Source organism: Diadema antillarum, unplaced genomic scaffold, assembly GCF_040938485.1.
Source record: "Diadema antillarum isolate AM-2024a unplaced genomic scaffold, OU_Dant_1.0 seq00000285_RagTag, whole genome shotgun sequence".
NCBI classification, from domain to species: Eukaryota; Metazoa; Echinodermata; class Echinoidea; order Diadematoida; family Diadematidae; genus Diadema; species Diadema antillarum.
Window position 1 is genome coordinate 208,200 of NW_027271313.1, and position 19,986 is coordinate 228,185.

General features: G+C 37.4%; 1 protein-coding gene across 3 annotated transcripts in view; it reads right to left on the reverse strand.

Annotated features, from left to right (window-relative positions):
• The window catches only part of LOC139730000 (transcriptional regulator Erg-like), a 156,110-nt gene that overhangs the window by 60,625 nt on the left and 75,499 nt on the right, over positions 1-19,986 (reverse strand). For all 3 annotated transcript variants that reach the window (XM_071640922.1, XM_071640921.1, XM_071640920.1), the window contains exon 3: positions 10,799-10,999. In XM_071640922.1, the coding sequence (XP_071497023.1) occupies positions 10,799-10,999 (201 nt within the window). The remainder of the gene's footprint in view (positions 1-10,798; positions 11,000-19,986) is intronic.

A 19,986-nucleotide genomic window follows, 5' to 3' on the forward strand; every position in this document is an offset into this window, starting at 1 on the left:
GATTTTGTAACATCTCTTCTCATTACTATCAATTACTTGATCTACCTATTTATCGGTGGAACTTTGCTTTAAAAGTAAAAACCATCACACCTGTTACTATTCCTCGATATTGGCAAGTGCATTCAGGAGTCAATAGGAACCCACCCAATTTCTCGCGAAACAGGATGAATTAAGGCAGTTTTGATAGATCAATATACTTCTTACAAGAAGTTTATTTCTAGTGTACCGTTTATTCTTTAACCTCAGCAAAGGTGTTTCGAAATTGACTTTTTTTAAAATGACAATTATGACTCGTTGAACGAGAATTATAGACCAGTGAAAAATTATCTAATTTGAAATACCTATGGAGTAACATTTTGATAGTAGCATTTTACAAGCACAATAGTGAAAATTTGGTCAAAATCGGATAAAAAGTTAGGAAGTTATGACATTCAAAGATTTGCTAATCTTTGCAAAACAGTTCTCGAAGAGTTGATGATTAATGACTGTGCAATTGAGTGTGCTGGTGATGTCATCATCCCACAATTTTTCGTTGATCGTGTACTAAACAATGTGCTGAATTTCAGTTCTTCTATTTAAAAAGTGTAAAACGTAATGTTATTGGCTGAGTAACTCTGAAATAAAGAGAAGTCAGATGTCCAATATTTGAGACTGAAGCATGATTGCGTTTAAGCGACCAAACTTAATCTATTCATGAATGTAAAGGAAAAGCCACATTTACGGTAGTCTGGCTTCCAGACCCTCTGCTCGTACTATTTTCGCTATTCAGGATATTAACGCCCTCAACGTCGAAAACTGGTATAGTTTTGTTTGCCTTCGGCAAAGGCGGCGACTTCGTCGCCGCGGAGTCCAGTTGGTAAAGGGTCTGGAAACCAGACTACGTTTACGGAGGCGTGTACATGGAACGTCTGGTACACTGGAATTTAAAAATGTACTTGCGCCCTCTTTTGTTCTATAACAAGCCAACAATGCTCAGTGGTACTGTCATGGGAACTGGGAAGTGGGAGAAAGTGGGTCTTGATATTGACATATGAGATTCCGAACGAAGTCTCTGTTCCACGAAACAGGTAAAGATATGACATTTCACAATTTGGCAATTCTAAATTCTTATTTGAATGAAACTTGCGTGGCTTGTTTGATGTTACTCTCTTTATTTACTTCAATTTCAAGAAGTAGTGGCACTGCACTATGTAGACATTCGCTGGAATGAGAATGCTTCGAGCAAAGAATTATGCATAGCGCGATCACTACATGATGGTTCTTTGAAGAGTAAACCAAAGTCGATGTGGAGCTCAAAGTATGTCAGTGGAAGATCTCAAGCTATCGAACGAGCATCTCTCGTCAGAGACTCAAGGGAAGTGCCTCGTTAGCATGGTTTCTCTATGTATGTAACTGGGTTGTATCCCTGCCTGTACTGCGGTACTGGCACTCAGTGTTAGGCCGGGGGATTCGGCCCAGACGTAAATGTCGATAGATAATGTACTTCCGGATGCTGCCATCTTGTTTTCATTTTTCTACTTTATTCTGAAGTCATGTTACAACGCGTATGTCTTAAACCTCCTTAACTTTCCACAGTAGAATACAAATACAACTTGCACGCCCGTTTCTAGTATTTTAGTACAGACGCACATCTATTTTGCCTACGATTTTATTTGATGCAACGCTGACATTCTGGTACTTCGGGACATGCACTCTAATAGTTAAACTTGAATCACGTCTGTAATTATTTGACGTTACGAAGAATAAAGATATAGCAGATATAAAGATCATTTATGATTACGTTGTAACGGAAAATTAATAATTTTGACCTTCTACAAGGAAATGATAGAATTAAATCAATCTTCAGAACCAAAATTCACCAAAGTTTAACGCATTAGTTTATAAATCTTAAGTAGGTCATTAAAAGTACGAAAAACAGGAAACATACGAACGGTTCTTGGGTACAACGAGGAAAGGAAAATAGAAAACGAAAACGAAAACGAAAACAGGAATGGTTTAAGAAGAAAGTCTGAAGCAAAGTGTGGGGGAAGTAAGTATCCTCAGTATATAAAAAAATGAATAAAGTGAAGAGATTGGAAGATATTATCAATCATTAATGTTCTTGTGTCCAAAGTACAATGAATTAAAAGAGTCTATGCTATATCGAAAATGTTCGACGGCATATTAAAGATCTAGAAAATCGTTTATATAAAACAACGGAAAGGAGAGCTAAAGTTTGACTTCCGTGAAAGTGAACAAACTTCGTGATGACCGGAATAGCTGGGACTGAAAAACTTAGAGGTACCAAACGGGTTAACTACAAATCTTAGTATTTAATACTTAACACGATATTAGGTTAGATAAGAGGGGATCAGTGGTTGGTTTGGGGTTTATATTGGGTAAGAGAGAAAATAGACAGGAATAGAGGAGGAATAGAGGAAAACAAAGACGCATGGAGTGAGGCGAAGATCCGTTCCACTTTTCTTCGTGTTCTTGAGACACGTCCAACGGGTTTCAGGGCAATTACGTGCTTTCCGATTAGCGACTTCCTAATTAACCATTCACAAGCTATCGCCCCAATTATACGGCTCTTGTAACTTTGAAAGAGCGAACAGGTGAAAAACAGGTCCCGGATCCCCCTCGCGTTCCCCTCAATGAGATTCCCTCCCCCCTCATTGCCATCATATCAAGCCTCGAAAGGCAGTCGTGTGAGGCAGATTAGGGGAATAGTAATGAGCCAGTTTAAGTTGGTAGCCATTTTGTGGCTTATAGGTACCTCGATATCATAATATACATGTACAAATGATAATGATGATAACAATATGAAAAATTTATATAGCGCAGTATGATCTATGTTGACTAATTACTTGGCAATATTTAGATAAGTTAATAGAAGACTTTTTTCTTCCTTGTTATAACCATACTGCCTACAATTGGTATGCGTGGTGCAAAAATTTTATTCAAGAGGAGATAAATCTATATACAGGCCAAAATACGAAAAAAGAAAGCAAATCAAAAACATGACAAAACTTTACGGTAAATCCTTTGTACCGGATGACCACGTTTATACAATGGGCATGACTTTTTGTCACCAATGCATTCATCCCCCCGACTCTGTAACATTGATAATCATTACATTTTCCCCTATTTTGGACGACAGAAGGTCTTTAAGGGTAGATCAGGACTTGTCCGTATACTTCTTACCATTCCCATTCAGTTTTAGCTCTAATCACTTGTAATCAATATCGCATTTACTTCAAAGCTCAGCTTATCAGATATTTAAGAGGTAAACGTATGAATAGCGATTAAAAAAAAATATGAATGTGCTGGCATTAAATACCGTCGATATTGAGACAAAACCACAATGAGTGACATATTATCACTGCCTCGCAAATTTTGGTAACGACGTAGCAACCATTTATCCTTCTCTGAGGGGAACAATAGAGGGCGTTATCACCTCAGTGCTTGTCCCCGCGTAGGAGTAAAGATCCTCGCGTTATCCCGATTTATCAACACTTTTGGACTTTGACTTGGAGTTGGTATTTGCTTCCTTTGGAAACTAGAAAAGAGACAATTTCGAAGAAGAAAGCGACCACGGGACTAATGTTTTACGTCCCCCTACTGATGAACTTAGTCAAATAGGAGCACGTGTTTTGCCGGAGGGCTCACCTAATTGCTGTCAACGGAATATGACTTTTTTTTTTTTATAATTTTGTTTTTATTCAAAAATCAATGAGGAATCACATTTACAAATGATTTTACAAGATTAGCATACAAATCACAAAAATAAAAGAAGAAATAATAACAATAATAATAATAAAGGGCAGAACAAAGATAAAATGCATGTATCATTCAAGAGCTGAGCTCCGAAACTCAGGAAGAAAAGCTAAGGTATTCACATTATGTCTTATGTTTAACTTCCAGTTTGGTATTTTGGCCCTGCACTTCATTTGACCCCAATAAATTACAAAACATCCTTTGATGTGCGCAACCAGCTGGCATTCCTTTGATGTACTGAAGGCGATTGGAGTCTGAAGGTCGACTAGCGGAGCGATCTACATAATAGAGTTTATACCACCAGATCAACTTTTCTTAGCTAACGCAGCCACCTGAAACAAACTCTCTCCCCCTTCCCCTTCTCTCTCCCCTCCTCTCTCTCTCACCCCCATGCACATTTAACATACATGTATATTCAACCTCCATTGTATCCCGAAACAACACTCGAAATCACTGTTATAAAGGGAATCGCTCCGCCACTCGATCTCCCCCATCCAATCATCCCAAAATACGTACATGTACAATCGTATATAGATGTATTATTCCATTGGAAGGTTAAAAATTCAAAGGACATTTTAAAAGCAGATTGTTATTTGCTCGCAAAGGCCTTGTGAGTCAAGATGTCATAATTAATCGGGGAGCTCGCCCTTGGAAGTATAAATAAATTAAAGGTACTAAAGTATGTGAATATGCAGTATAACACTGAGCATTGTACTTATACTTTATAATTATGGTATTACAGGTACATAGCATAAACAAGATCTTAACAAGGAAAAAAATAAAGGAAGAGTGGCAGTGTGCACCACTTTTGTCGAGGGTTGCAGAAGTATATCAGCACAGGCAATAAATCATTTAGTACAAGTGTAGGGATGAATATAAATGAGCAAAAGGAGCAGGCATTGAACTACAATATAAAGTGTAATGCATACATGTACATCGCATCACTCAAAATAAACAACAAAGTAAAATATATCAAAACCCATCATCCAAAATAAAATATGGCTCGCATATACAAATTTGATGAGATAGAAAGAAAGAAAAAGTGAGGGAAAATTATAAATCAAATCGCCATTTCTTAAAGTGCACGGGCAATTTGTTTCTTTTTTTAGCAGAGAAATATTCAACTTCTTTCTGTTTCCTAACAAAGCATTTAAATGCAGTAAAATTGGGGAGACTGTTATTAAACTTGCAAGTATAAATGTAGTATTTTACAAGCAAAAACAAATACGTAACAAATTTATCACTACAAATGCCAAATAATTTTTCAAAATTGGTTACATTGCAAACATTCTCACATTTCTGTGAGATTACATCCAAAACCCCTTGCCAGATTAAAATGACTTTATCACATTCACAAAATAAATGAATCATTGTTTCGTCCCCAGTATCACACAATGAACATTTTGGAGAATCTCTTCTATTAATTTTATAAAGAAATTGATTTAAAGCAATTGCCTTATGGAAGATTTTAAAATAAAATGATCTCAATTTTGTGTCAATGGTACAAAAATAATTAGAAATATGTATTTTCTCCCAGTCTAAGTTAACAGGCACGGGTATTTTATCACCCCAATACTGATATCTCTTATCTGGAACATGGGAGCCTATTAAAATATCATATGCATTCTTTGGAACTTTCTTTGTGCTTAAAAGCTTTTGAACTATAGTTTCATGAACTCCAAAAATATCTTTGTCAAAATTCCTAATCCATTTTTCAGGTATATTTTTTATCAAGAAATTAAATTTTCTTCTATCACTCAAAGGAATGCCAAAATCTAAAACTAATTCTTCGAATAATTTATGACCTGTTAAAGGAGGGTTGAATAAATCCGACATGGTAAGAATATTATTATCGAACCAGGATTCATAAAATAAACACGATTTAAATTTTGAACGAATAAGCCGGTTAAACCAAAGACACTGACATGCACTTAAATCTGAAAATTTATGGCCATAAAACTCTACAGTAGCTACTTCTCGATATATATACCATGCACGGAGAGATTCTGCAAGTTGTGTACTGCCAAGTGAATTAAGAATATTTTCTGGAGCAAAGGAATTCCACAAAAATGAAATTTCAGCATTAAATTTTTGCAAAAAGAATAATTCAATAGATTTCCAAGGGGCAACAAAATTTACATCAAGGAGGTGTTTTACCCAAACCAACTTTTGGGCATTGGCAAAAGATAAAGGATCGATCATTTTTAAACCACCTTCAGCATAATTATTACACACAATCTGTCTCTGGACTCTGTCCTTGCCTCCATTCCAGATGAATCTAAAAAAGATTGTATTTAACTTTTGGAAAAAGGAACGAGGGATTCTAATACAAAGCACAGAAAATAGAAATATCAATTGTGGTAATACCAAAGTTTTAACAACACACACTTTACCTATTAGAGAAAGATTCCTCATTCGCCAACAGTTTAATGTTTGCTCAATTCTGTTCAATTTACTATTAAAATTTAAATCAAACATACGGTGAACATTCAAAGAAAATCTAACACCCAAACAATTAAAGTCTGACTTTTGCCAGGATACACCATGACTGGTGAATGGGAAATCCAAACATCCCTTTTTTGCGCCAATCCATATAGCCTCCGTTTTACTAAAATTAAGTTTACATCCAGAGTACTGGCCAAAATTGGATAGAGTTTCAAATAACTGAGAAAAAGAAATATTAGACCCATCAATAAAACAGACAGAGTCATCTGCAAAAAGAGAAATTTTGGCTTCTTCATCTACAAATGAGATACCTCTTATTAGGTCATTTTGTCGTACGGACAGTGCCATAATCTCAATTACGAGAAGAAAGAGATAAGGTGAAATTGGGCACCCTTGAAAAATTCCTCTCTTCATAAAAATACGACTGGATAAAAACCCATTATTTATTACATAACTTTGACGAGCTGAATACAAGGTTTTAATAGAATCAATAAATTTATGACCAAAATTGAATTTTTCAAGGATTTTAAATAAGAAATCATGGGAAACACTATCAAATGCCTTCTCAATATCAAGCAAAATAATTGAACCAGGAATGTCATAAGCTTCAGCATATTCAATAATATCTAAAATAAAACGGATGTTGTGTCCAATATTTCTCCCTTGCAAGAAACCAGATTGGTCCACATGAATGAGATAATCCAGACAACGTTTCAATCGGTTGGCTATGCATTTGGCTAGAATTTTATAATCAGTAGTCAAAAGAGTAATAGGTCTGTAATTTTTTACTAACAGGGGGTCTTTATCTTTTTTGGGAAGAAGGGTTATTATACCATTCCTTTGGGAGGCTGACATTAAACCATTTTGCAAAGAGAAATTAAAGGAATTTACAAGCATATCACAAATATCACTCCAAAAAACAATGTAAAACTCAATAGGCAATCCATCTAACCCCGGGGTTTTATTCTTTTTCATGGACTTGACCACATTAAATATTTCATTTTTGGTAAGGGGAGCCTCCAATAACTGTTTGTCATCCTCATGTAAGAGAGGTATGGAAATATTATTCAAATATGTTTCACATGCTTCATTATCAAAATCGGTATTAGGAACTGAATATAACCTACTGTAAAATTCATAAATATTATTCAGAATATCTTTAGAATCTGTAATCACATTATTATCATTATCTTTCAATTTATTTATATTTTTCTTTTGCCAAGATCTATTTTCCAAGTTACAAAAATATTTGTTACTTTTTTCACCTTCTTCTAACCATCTCACCCTTGATCTTATTATTAGTCCTTTTGTTTCAAAATCAAAAATTTTATCCAATTTATCTTCCAATTCTTCAAGTTGTGAGTACAAAGGGTCGTCAGGTAAAACAGAGTTGTTTGACAGTTTTGATTTAATCTTGTCAATGCTTTCTAATAATTCATTTTTCTCTTTATTTCTATCCCTTTTTTTTCGTGCAGAATATTCAATAGCGACCCCAGTGATGAAACATTTTAAAGAATCCCACAATATATTAGAATCACATTGGGAGTCTTTATGAATGATCTTAAAGTCCTTAATTTTTTCCTTTATTAAATTAATAAAATCTGTATCATGATGTAAATAATACGTATTCAGTTTCCAATATCCTCTGCCTCTGGGAGGCTGATTATCATTGAAACAAACAGAAACAGTTGAATGATCAGAATTAATTCCAGGCAAAATTTTAGTTTCTTTACAGTTATTTACAAAGTTATCTGAGACTAAAATAAAATCCAACCTAGATAAAACTTGAGGTGTTTTTTGGTGTCTTGTATATTTTTTCAAATTAGGATTAAAAAGTCTCCAGATATCACACAAACCAAATTCGTCCATCAATGCAGAAAGCATTTCACTTGCTTTTATATTAGAATGTTTATTCCTAGAACCTTGGTAATCAAGAGGGCCAAGAACAGTATTGAAATCACCAGCTACTAACAGGGAAAAAACATCAAGTTTATGAATTTCAGCAAACAAATGAAGTAAAAACTCAGAATCGTCATTGTTAGGAGCATATACATTTACAAGAGTTAGGGGGAATTCATTGAGAGTGGAGTTCAAAATTAAAAATCTACCATTGGGATCTCTAAAAATGGATTTCACCTTGAGATTTATTGAATTCCTAATAAGGATTGCTACCCCACGGCTATTGGAGGTAAATGAAGCAAAAAAGGCATGTTCACCCCATTGAGAGTGCCACAATTTTTCATCCTCTCCACTGCAATGCGTTTCTTGGAGAAACAAAATATCACAATTAAGAGAGCGAAAGTAATGAAAAATCTTTCTCCTTTTCACATAATCCTGCAACCCTCGACAATTGAACGAATGTAGTTTTATATACATTAAAAAACATCTATTAATAATACCATTAAAACATATATGGCAAAACAAAAGGGCCGAGCCCATGAAGGAAAGTGTACAATACTCAAAGCCAAACAAAATATATATAATATATAATACATTTCTAGGTTGCCTTGAAAATAGATTATGCAATGTCTGCCAAACAAAAAGAAAAAATTAAGTAAAAAACAATAAAAGAAAAAAGAACTAAAACCAAGCATTGGTGAAATCATGAAAGAACAAACTGAGCAAAATGTGGTGCAAGATGAAAAATGCAGGCCTCAAATCAAACCACGGACCTGCACAATGCACACTTCTCTGGCTTGGTGTTTGTGGGCAACATCTTTTTCATGCCCTTTATCCAGTTACTATAGTCAGACATTAAAACAAGCATATTTAAAAACAAACATACTTATGAAAACAAATAAACTTAAAAGCAAACATGGAATAGTCATAACATTTTATGATACGATCCAAAATATTGTACAAAGCTGTGACAATATGATCCTCTTGTTTGATCTCGTTCATATTTGGGTGACAGATTTCTTTACATTTATATCCAATGATCTGTTAAAAATCACTATCACGGACACAAAATAAAACCATGATGTACTCTTGATTCTTCATCGCTATTTGAAATCCAACGAGGATTCTTGTTGGTATCTTATTTTGATTGCTTCTGATCTGCAACAGCTGGTGGGTCTGATGGTGTTATGATCCGTCCACTAGAGTCCTTGGCTTTCAGTATAGCGGGAAAAATGAAAAAGGGTTTCAGACCCTTTTCCCTGAGCGCTTTGAAGGATGACATCTGAGCTTTTCTTCGCTCCAAAACACGCTTTGACAGATCATCACTGATGAAGATCTTCCTCTCCCTTTCTTCTTTGCTCGACACGAAGCGGATCAACTCCCTTTTCACTCTTTCTTTATCCCTGTAGTGGTTGAATCCAACATGCACTGGCCTGGGTCTCTGTTGTGCATCATGCCTGTTGCTACGATAGGTGGGCGTTCGGTGTACTCTTGAAGTGCATCTATCAATGTCGACATCAACTTTGGCGATCTGAAGAAACTGCTTCACTACTTGCGTGGTGTTATTCTCCTCCTTATCCCCTTCGGGTAGGTTGTAAATTACAATGTTATTTCTCCTAGATCTATTTTCTAGATCGTCAATTCGGTCCTCAGCCTTGGCTAAAGCCACCGACAGACTATCAACTTTGGCACTTACTTCGTCTATGTTGTGTTGCAGCACGCCATGAGTATCCGCGCACTGAGCAGTAAGTTGCTCAAAACGGGCGATTTGCCTAGCCTCGTACGCCTTAAACCACCGGGGAGCGTCATTGTCGATTTCCGTACCTTCGGCCACGCCGACCATATTTCCACTATCAGTTTTCAACTTTTTCTTCACTGGGCTGTTGGAGACTGAACCAGAGTCCATGTTTGAACCAAGAGGATCCAAAATGATAGTCTGACTATATGATTATATGTTAATTACTTGAAATGGCGTAAATCAGGGCATGATATGAAATTTCCTCAGAGCACTGTCACAGCACGTGTCGCTCTACCCGCCGCCATATTGCTCCGTCAACGGAATATGACTTAGAAACTCAAGATTGAGAGTCCGTTGTCTAATTCACTAAGCTATATTATTAGCTCTCCAAAATCCTATTGAATTCATTTCCAGACTGACTACGGAAATTTGTAGAAGCATCAAATATCTTTTGACCTCCTTTTTCATGAGGGACTCTGTGAGGATGCACTAAGTATTACGATTGTTACGTAATAGTACTCAACCGACAACGCTTGGTTTCTTGGATTTTTAGTTCTTAGTATAATGTGTAAGAAAGTTTATTAATGCGCTGCGATGATTTGATAGCATCAAGGGGAAGGAAGCAGTCCTGGTAGATTCTGGAGTGCATCTTGAACTGTCTTTTATCCTTGGAGATAAATGCCCCAAGCTACCTGAGAATAAAGGCTTACAACGTAATGCCGTTGGATTTGTTACCATTAGTTATAATCTGCCTTAATTTTCGTTTATCATTTTTTGACTTAATATCATACCGTACATTAACATTTTCCTGATCTAAGTTTGGAAATTTCCACTTCAGATGACTGAAACAAACTCAAACAGCCTACACCTTGCACTAGGTGCCATGTTTGCAAGACCTATGTTTGTCACTAGAGAGAGATAGAGAGAGAGAGAAAGGAAACAAATGTCATCGTTTCTCACATTGTTTGAGGAAGTTGAGGTGAGAGATGAGTACATCCACGTTGAAGTTGTTGGTCAGCCGACCGAAATCTTCCCGCGTCATCTTACAGAGGTGCTTGCCGTCCATGTTGAAGCGAGAGACCTGGACATCTTGAAGGTTGTATTCCCGCACTGCCCACTGCACCCACTGTTGAACATGTTCCGCTGTCCACATGTTAGGATCTGATGAGGAAAGATGTACCAAACCCCAAAATTAACTGTGGTCCATCTACATTTATCGTCAGTTATGTCACTTTACAATGATTTAACACAGTTAATGAAAGTTTAAGACATTCATGCACAAATATATGAATTAAGCATGACGTTATTTGACTGAACGGAAGACAAAATAAAATTATGACAACTATTAACACGGAAAGGTTTATCATGTTTACCCAGTTTAACTACTCGTACGACTGTATCCCTTCGCAACCGCTGAAAAACTTGCTTTGTAAAAAAAAAAGATTATAACCATACATTGTTTCTAAATGAGCAATTCCGCGACATATCGCAGCGTATTCCTTTGCGCCGATTCTACAGCATTTACAAAGAAGAAACAAAATCAGCGATAAAACCGTGTCGGATCTTCACCAGAACTCTTTGCTATTCTAATACCAGGGGAAAATATCAATGTCAACAAACATGACGAGCAATTTGATTCTAAGAGCTATCAAGGTGGTTGGAAAGCAAGTGATGCGAAAGAGCACATTCTTGCAACACGAGTTACTATCGCACCGGCAAGGCGTCGGTATTCCTCCGTTGAGAAGTGCACGCAGGGCATCGTGCGAGGCTACCCTCATAATGTTCGCCCGTGCACACAACTCCCAACTCGGCACACAAAGAAGACATGCTCAACAATTGATTCTGATTTCCGTCGAACGCTTGTCGCTCATCAGGACACAGGTCGCAGTGTATTTAGATTGGAAGAGTTTAAAACGACCATCTTGTGATGATATTACAGATAAAGAAGAGAACCTCTTTCGTCATTCTTGAAAGTCCTTGTTCATGATGGTGTGTTATCGTAGTTATTGGCTATTGGTTATTAATATACTCTTCGTGATGTTAATGTTTTTGCTATTTCTATAGTGATTAACGACGCAAGTGGACTCGACTCTGCGACACACAACGCCAATTAACGTGCTTCTTCTTTTTTAAACTTTTACCGTTACAGCAGTTAGAGTGAAAAGCATATCAAATGTAGAAACTCATTAATGTGTATCGTGTTACCATCTAATATCAATAGTCCCTACCAGCTGATCGCTTTGTAATTAATATCACGTTCTATAGTATTCGTTTGTTCGATCTTTATTATCTCTCAGCTTGTTAATTAATTAGTTTGCTGTAACATATTTCTTTGCTTTCGTCATCATGAGTGTTAAGTTCTGAAGATAGAATTTATGTTAGTATGTGTGTGTCCTATTTGGAAAAGACATAATAATGGTAAACTGCTGCGTCATACACACGGTCCTTGTTGACACTCATCATACAGACACTTTTAGGAGAGCAGATGATAATATGCTTGATTATTATCTCCCATCGTCAGCTCAGTATATCTACGTAGCCACAAAAATAAATGAATTCAGAAGTAATCAAAGAATGTCTTTAGAATGCGACGGAGGAAACGGTTGTTATTGTCCTACTCAAGCCTTGGCTACAATAACATATACGTTATTGGTTTGTGGTCATACATGCCATGTACGCACAAAAACAGTCTAATTTAGGCAGACTTCATTACCCAAGTCATGCTTCTCGAGTTCACGAATGATAGTCCTATTAAGAATTATACCGCGCCTCCCAAGAGAAGACTGGCCAACATGTAACCCGATACCCGCTCCTAATTTTATTGCCGAATTTCATAATTCGATCTAATTCCCCTGATTCAAAAAATATGTTGTCTGCTCTTATTCACTACGATATCAAAAGGTACGCTTCGGGTTCTTCAATCAATATTGAGTAGAAACGGACGAAGCTGATTTAGCTGACGTGGTCACGTGACAGTGTAGAACCACCTGGTAGCCATGGAAACAGCATAAATCATTCATCGCCCGAGTCTGTCACATGATAATTCTCTGCCACGACTAATTTTCGAGCTAATTTGTGAATGAGTCCCTGGAGTAAGTCCTAGCTGAGCTCTACATCTTGCAAGGCTTGTATACTGTCCAAAGATTTTGGAGTAAAGACATACATTTCCCATGTCTGTGACGCAAGTTTTGAATTATTCATACAACAGATATAACTTGAGAAAATGAAAAAGGTGTATAAAGCAATATCGGCGCGACAATTATGAAACATTGATACTATAGGATACAAATTGTGAGCAAAATCATTGTGCGTTCTATATTGATTTGATTGCTGGTGTGAATTCAAAATCTGATTTAATGTTATCTGTAAGATGCATAGCAGACAGACTTTAACTAAAAAAATACTAAACTGTATCTATAAATCGGAAATGACACATGTAGATTGATAGATTAATAGGTAGATAAATAAATACATTGATCGCTAGATAATGGTAGAAAGATAGATTGATAAATAAATGAATAAATGGGATGGTATATATAAGATAGATAGATTATGCAGATAGGCAGGGATTGATAGAAAGTGAGGGAGAGGGAGAGAGGGAGTGAGATTGAACTGCCGAGAATAGGTTGCGAGCTCAGCCTCCGTGTTTACATTTTGTCTTTTCGGGGCTGACGCTGACATCCTATTTATAACCCGTGACGGCCCGGGGGAGTTACCCTGTTTGATAGGGCACGTCGCCCCCTGGAAACTCGGCTGTGACAAACATAGTCTGCCTACTGCACTACGCGATTTCTTTTTCATAGTGAGATACACGAATGACAATAGAATTTCAAGTTAGGCTGAGAGTCAAAAAAAAAAAGAAGAGAAGAAGACAAACAAACTTTTTTTCTTCTTTAATTTATTGGATGATAACAACTTGTAGACTTCGTGAAAAAGTGCAGTCCGATTACATATCTGACATATCTGACAGTATCTTTTTATCAATGAAATAAAGTTGTGTCGCTACTCTTATTGGGTGGTGTACTATGGATTTAGAATTATTCACGTGTGTAGTCCTAAATTTATTAGATAAAAAAATAACTTTCGAAAGACATGAAAAGGATAAAGAAACAGAGCCGAACCGGTCAGACGATGAAGGAAGCAAACTCAAAAAAAAGTCTTGATGAAGTGAAGCTTCAGATCTATATATTGCATTGTACGAGCTTGAGCGTAGCTGTTGTTTGTTTGTTCGTGAGTTGCTTTTTCTGAGGTCTGTCCATCGTGATAGTCTTGGAAATCAAACGCAGGTGTATTGTTTTAAATCATGTTTGTCGTTACCTCAGGTTACCTAGGTCAGTGTGGTGGGTATCAAATACCAGGAGTCAAGTTAATTTCAGGACGGATTAACGGAGACACTAGAAAGGGAACGGAATTAAGTATTGCCTAAACCATTGCAGCGTATAATGAAAAAGTGATAATTCATCTTCATCTTCTCGCAAAAGTACCAGCATTGCTTCTAATGCATCTGCTCGTTGCGTCAAACCTCAATTCTATTTCATCTCGTTTTATCACATCGCAGAATACGTCTAGGCACCGAACTGGATGCTCCATTTCCTATTTCCCCGACCAGAAAACCGGGCCCCAGGCGGAAAGTGAGTGAGAGAGAGGAAAAAAAAAACATCCATGGAACCAAGAAAGAGAAAACAGATTGTGAACTTATTAATACGTTAAATGTTGGTTTCGACTCTGTGGCAATGAAACTTGGCTGTTAGGTCGCTGCCATTTCAACCCGTATATCGGATGAAAAAAGTGTTGGTCATTTTTTCTTTCATCCCCCAAAATGGAAAACTTCAAGTTGAAATGATAACGAGGACAGCGAAGATCAATCCAAAAGCGATATAAAGCTGTGCTGGATAAATCTGTACTTAACTCGTCTCTAAATTATTGAGACAAATCCCCAAGGCCAAGTATTAGGCAAAACACCGATTGGGCTTAGCACTTAGGCACTAAGGACGGGGGTGTTAGGGTTTGTTTAGACGTCTGCCCAAACAGAGTAAAGTATTTCGACTTTTGATGTACATCACCGGCGAACTCTTTCTTTCTCGTACAACTTTAAAGCCACCGTGAATACGGGGCTCTCAGAGTTACTCTCGTCAATCCCTTTGACCGTGCTCCAGCGGCCTGGCTAGCGCAGGCACCTCGTCGCGGCTTCGAAGGAAGATAGTATTTCATATATCTTATTAGTGGGTTTCCGCTGGCGAGCTCCCTCTTCTCGGGCCTGATGCTTATCTAAGCGACTGGGGGCTAGCCGTTTCCCGTTCGCGTCACATCGAATAGGCCTCAGCGCCCAGACATACGGGCCAGCCCTGGCCCGGCAGAATCTGGCAAAGGCCATTTTATTAGGGAGGTAAACGACTTTCTCTTGACACAAAAAGAGAGAACAAACTGATACGTGCGGGGAGAGAGAAGACGAATTAGTACATGGTGATCATGACAAGACCCCATTAACACTAAACAGAAGGAGCTACGAACAGTAACCCGTGGGAGTCTACATCATTCTCCATCAGACGTCACACTGTATGTTTTGATTCAGTCAGAGTGCAATACACTCAATACTGGTTGGCTTGTCAGCACTCCTCCCAAAAGATCAAACCTACAAAGCAGTTATGTTCAACATTTTCCCTTCTAAAGTTTACTTTCTATGTTTTAAAGGCTATGGTTCAGAGCCAATTCGAAAAAAAGGATACACGAACATAATCTGCAACTTTTGTATTGATCTTAATTCCTTCGTTAACAATAATTGAAGAACCAAAGTGTCATGACACATTGTATTGAGGAAAGAAACAAACTATTCGGTACTATGACGGATATGCTGTACCAGATGAGAGAATTTAGTTTTAGCTCCTCTGTCAGGAGGACAGAGCGAGTAGAAAAATTTGACAGATTTGCGGGAGACAGGTAGGAATGATTAAGCGTAATGTAAAGAAACAAAAACGGTGACGCGATGTGTTAACAGTGTTAATTTGACTGCATTGAACGCCACGTGTTTACAACAACCGCAGGAATATTGTGAGTACAAAAATACCCAGGATGAAGACATGGTCACATTGCAATGTGTCTCACATTGTGCGTTAAAGTACACAGCGTGTGTCGAGCGAGCTTGACGTTCTCGGAGGCGCCACTTTCTCCCAACCCAGCAACAATAATACTTTACACGGAGCAGGTGTTTTACCCGACATACCAACACCCTCGTGTCACGTGACTTCATCTCTCTACGCCACCGTCTCCCAAGCTAACGATCCTTTCCCTTTGTTCGTTTCTCCACGAGTCAAATCTGACAGATTCCCAATCGATGCCGTGCTATAACTTGGTGGAAAGAGAGTAACACTCTCCCTCCACAGCCGCTGCTGAGCCATCGGATCGACTATAAGAAGTGCCTATATAGAGCCAGCAGGGAATACTGTACAGTATATGTCTCCCCAACATTATTCTTTATTAATAATCACATTCTGTCGCGTAAAAATGACAATATTACGTGCACAATGTAAAGCTGTCCTAAATCTCTTCAAGTGTTACATCTTTTTAAAGCACTAAAAGCTGTTGAATAACTGTGAAATGAATTTCAAGTATATATTAACGAATAATATGATTATGTAGACATATTCATATTTACATATAATATGCTCATACGTACATTGCTACAATAAACCTCGGGTTAGTGGATATACAAAGTTCTGGAGGAAAAACTGACGACTGACGTGAATCATACACATAATGGGTCTACATGTATACAGTAACAGGAAAAGAGAGAATAGACTCACGTCATAGATTACAGATAGTAATGAAAGAATAAGATTGAAAATAGTAATAAGCACGGACATTTACGTTGCAGATATTCCGCTAGCCCCACTTCGATTTGTATTTAAGTTAAGTGGACACCAGCTAGATGACCAGCACATTATTGTGTGTTCTAAAATTCCCGTCAGACTGTAATGACGCTATGGAGGTTTATATGAGTGGGAGGTGGCTATTAAAAGACCATCCCAAGACAATCAACTGTTTGGCGAGATTATATCGGGACCATCTCAACGCCATTTCGCTACCCGGAAAGTTTCCGAAATTGATTAATCATCTCGAAAGTTCTCATGCATGGTCTCCAGATTTAGATCATACTTTCTGCATGTACTCAGTAAGTTACAGAGCGCTATTTGTTTTCTTTCCCTATTGTATTTTCTCTGCATCAAACGACAAACATGATTAACTACTGCCTAAGAGATCATACTCAGGAGAAAGATTCAAAAATGCTGATTGTGTTAGTCTTTGCAGCTGTGGCACGAGGATATGATTTACGCCCTGCTGGGATGGAAGTCCTATCACTTTGTAGACAAGCTGTTTAGGAGATATGGGTGTGTCTCTGGCTAAATTTCCAAGTGTTATGAGAAAGGCTGTGTCTCCTGGCAACACAACATGCTTCTCTCCACCCTCATTGTCAAGTTAAGTCTCTGTTCGAAGTTAGTACAATCTACTCTAGCGGCAGACTGTGTACAGTATGTATATCTGACTCCTGTTGTACAAAATTGACGCAAAAAATAAAATGAAATCAAATTTGTTAATTTTGTCAACCTGCTTTCTGTTGCGCGTTTAGCTTCTGTACATGATGTCTGTCGTTAAAAGTTATTTAACGGTAATCATAGTGCGATAAAAGTACTCACTGAAGATATTTCAGTGTCATTTACTTGGAAAAAAGTAAAGCAAACAAATACTAATGTAAAGAAATAATAATGTGGCGAGATCATTTCTTGCGCAGGTTGACATTTTACATAAATGATGAGAGAGTACTTGCTCATTTATGTTTGAAAATACATATATAAAAAACTTGATACTTACGATACTCTGTGACATTAAATCATTAGTCGTCATCTACTCCTCAGTCACCCTGGCACGATGTTGCTAATCATTGTCAGGTAAACCCAGCTGACACCTCCCCTACCCGGTCTTTTAATATAATGATCAATTAATTGAGTAACTTTTTCGTTTGTTTTAAAGTAACGATTCCTAAATCGATACACATGCCACTGAAGTGCAATAATATATTTAGTAGGATATCAAGGTTTTAAATTTTTTTTTATCAATTCTTAGGGTAGAAGCTCATCTGTACTTGAAATTCTTCTATCTATTCTTATTTAACAAAAGAGGCGACAAAGTGCAGCCCGGACGTTACGGACATACTTACAAAGTTTGTATAGTGTTTGAACTTTTGAATAAGAAGACATTAAGTCGACTGAGACATCAGGTAATATCACTCACATAGCAGGACATTCAGTCTGCACAGTAAGTTATGAGTTTTCATTATTCAGTATTTGAAAATATTAGACGGCGTGTCAATATAGCTGAGAATCCCCAAACAATGTCCAACTCACTCGTTACTTTCTGACTATTAAATTCCTGCAGTCCCACGGGCATGCAAATGAATATATAACATAATCTTTCGTCAAGCCACCTAAACTTTTTGATATACATTATTGACTGAAAACCAAATGAGAACGATTTTTTTTTAGTGCTTTCAGTTACATGCAAACATGCAGTTTGATTAAATCACAGTCTATTCAACTTGACATTACGGCATTCCAGCCAGTAATGTGAAATGCTTATGCCGAACAGTCGTATCTGTTTACATGGCATGAAGTGCCTCACGCTGAATAAGTCTAGATCTTTTCTCATATCTTCCTCCAAGCGTCTGACTATGATATCATTCTTGAGAGTGGTATTCGGAGATAATCGAATAACATCGCGATCTGCCTAACTAATTGACACCATTGTTATCATTGATGGTTTAATTTGAAGGTGATGCGATTTCATCTAATTAGTCGATGAATGAATCTTCCTCTTCTCTCCCTAGTCTGTCCTCTCTCCTCCTTCAAGAGTCCCTTGCTGCCGGCGAAGGATGCCGAGAAGGGTTTCTGGTCTTCTATCAGGTAGCGATGAGCTAATTAAACATTTCCCTTCCCCCTTATCATTCATAGACCGTGGTATTAAGCGATGCTGTAATGAGAGTATGTCGTGGAACGCTCATTCCGAGATCAGGCGGGCTTTTTGCGGTTTTGAAGAGAGATGCATTTGAGTGACATGATTATGGCGTGATGTCAAATCGGCAATCTGTAAAGGAAGACGACCATTCAAGCGTCGTTCATCATTGATCGATCCTGATCGAGCGCGCCATGTTATTAAAAGACGAAAGTCGACATAACACTATGTAATTCTAAGGGTCTACATGATGATAACATACTGAGAAGCAAACATCCCAAAGCATTGACTGGGATAGAATGTCAAAAACTTCTAACACGGACAATCGGTTGAGAGACAAAGGCGCAAGTCAATGTTTGATCATTTTCTTATGGCTAGAACACTGTATTTCCTGAGCTAAGTGAGATTAAAGCAATCGACTACCAACAAAAAGATCCATTGCGAGTCTTGATCAGTCCGTCAGGTTAATTGTAAATAACTGGAAGTGGACTAAAGTTGCAGCCTTTGCAGCTTTGATTCTAACAACTGACGTAATAAAGATGTTGTAAAGAGCTAACTACCCCGTATTAACAGTGGAAACATGCTTTACCAGAACCAGCTATGGCGTTTATAATACTAGTAGATAGTAAAATAATGAATAGTAATGATAATAGTAATAATGATATCCAAAAAAATTATGAAACAAAAAAGATTTCACTAACATAATTACTACTGTCAGTAGTAGTAGTAGTAGTAGTAATAGTAGTAATAATAATATGATAATAATGATAGTAGAAGTAGATGAAGTGGAAGTAAGTAAGTAAATATCATGAAGTAACAACACTATTAACCATGAAAATAAGATAATAATTATGATAATTATGTCTGGGGCATGGATTTGGAAATGGTTCAATAACTCGTCCTCTTTGTATCTTACAGTCTTCTCTTTATGAAATGGTCAGCATGATAGTTTGTCACCTTGTTACGATAGCGTGTTGTCAACATTCCTAGTAGCCGTGTAGTCTCTGTCTCACTCCTACAATAAAACCGTTCTGCCCTCTGTCGATTCGACTTTCCTAATCTTTTCCCACCAAGAGTTGATTGTCCGTGGAGCGATGTATCCATGACAACTTCTATACCCTCCCAGAATTTGTGTCTGCGACTAA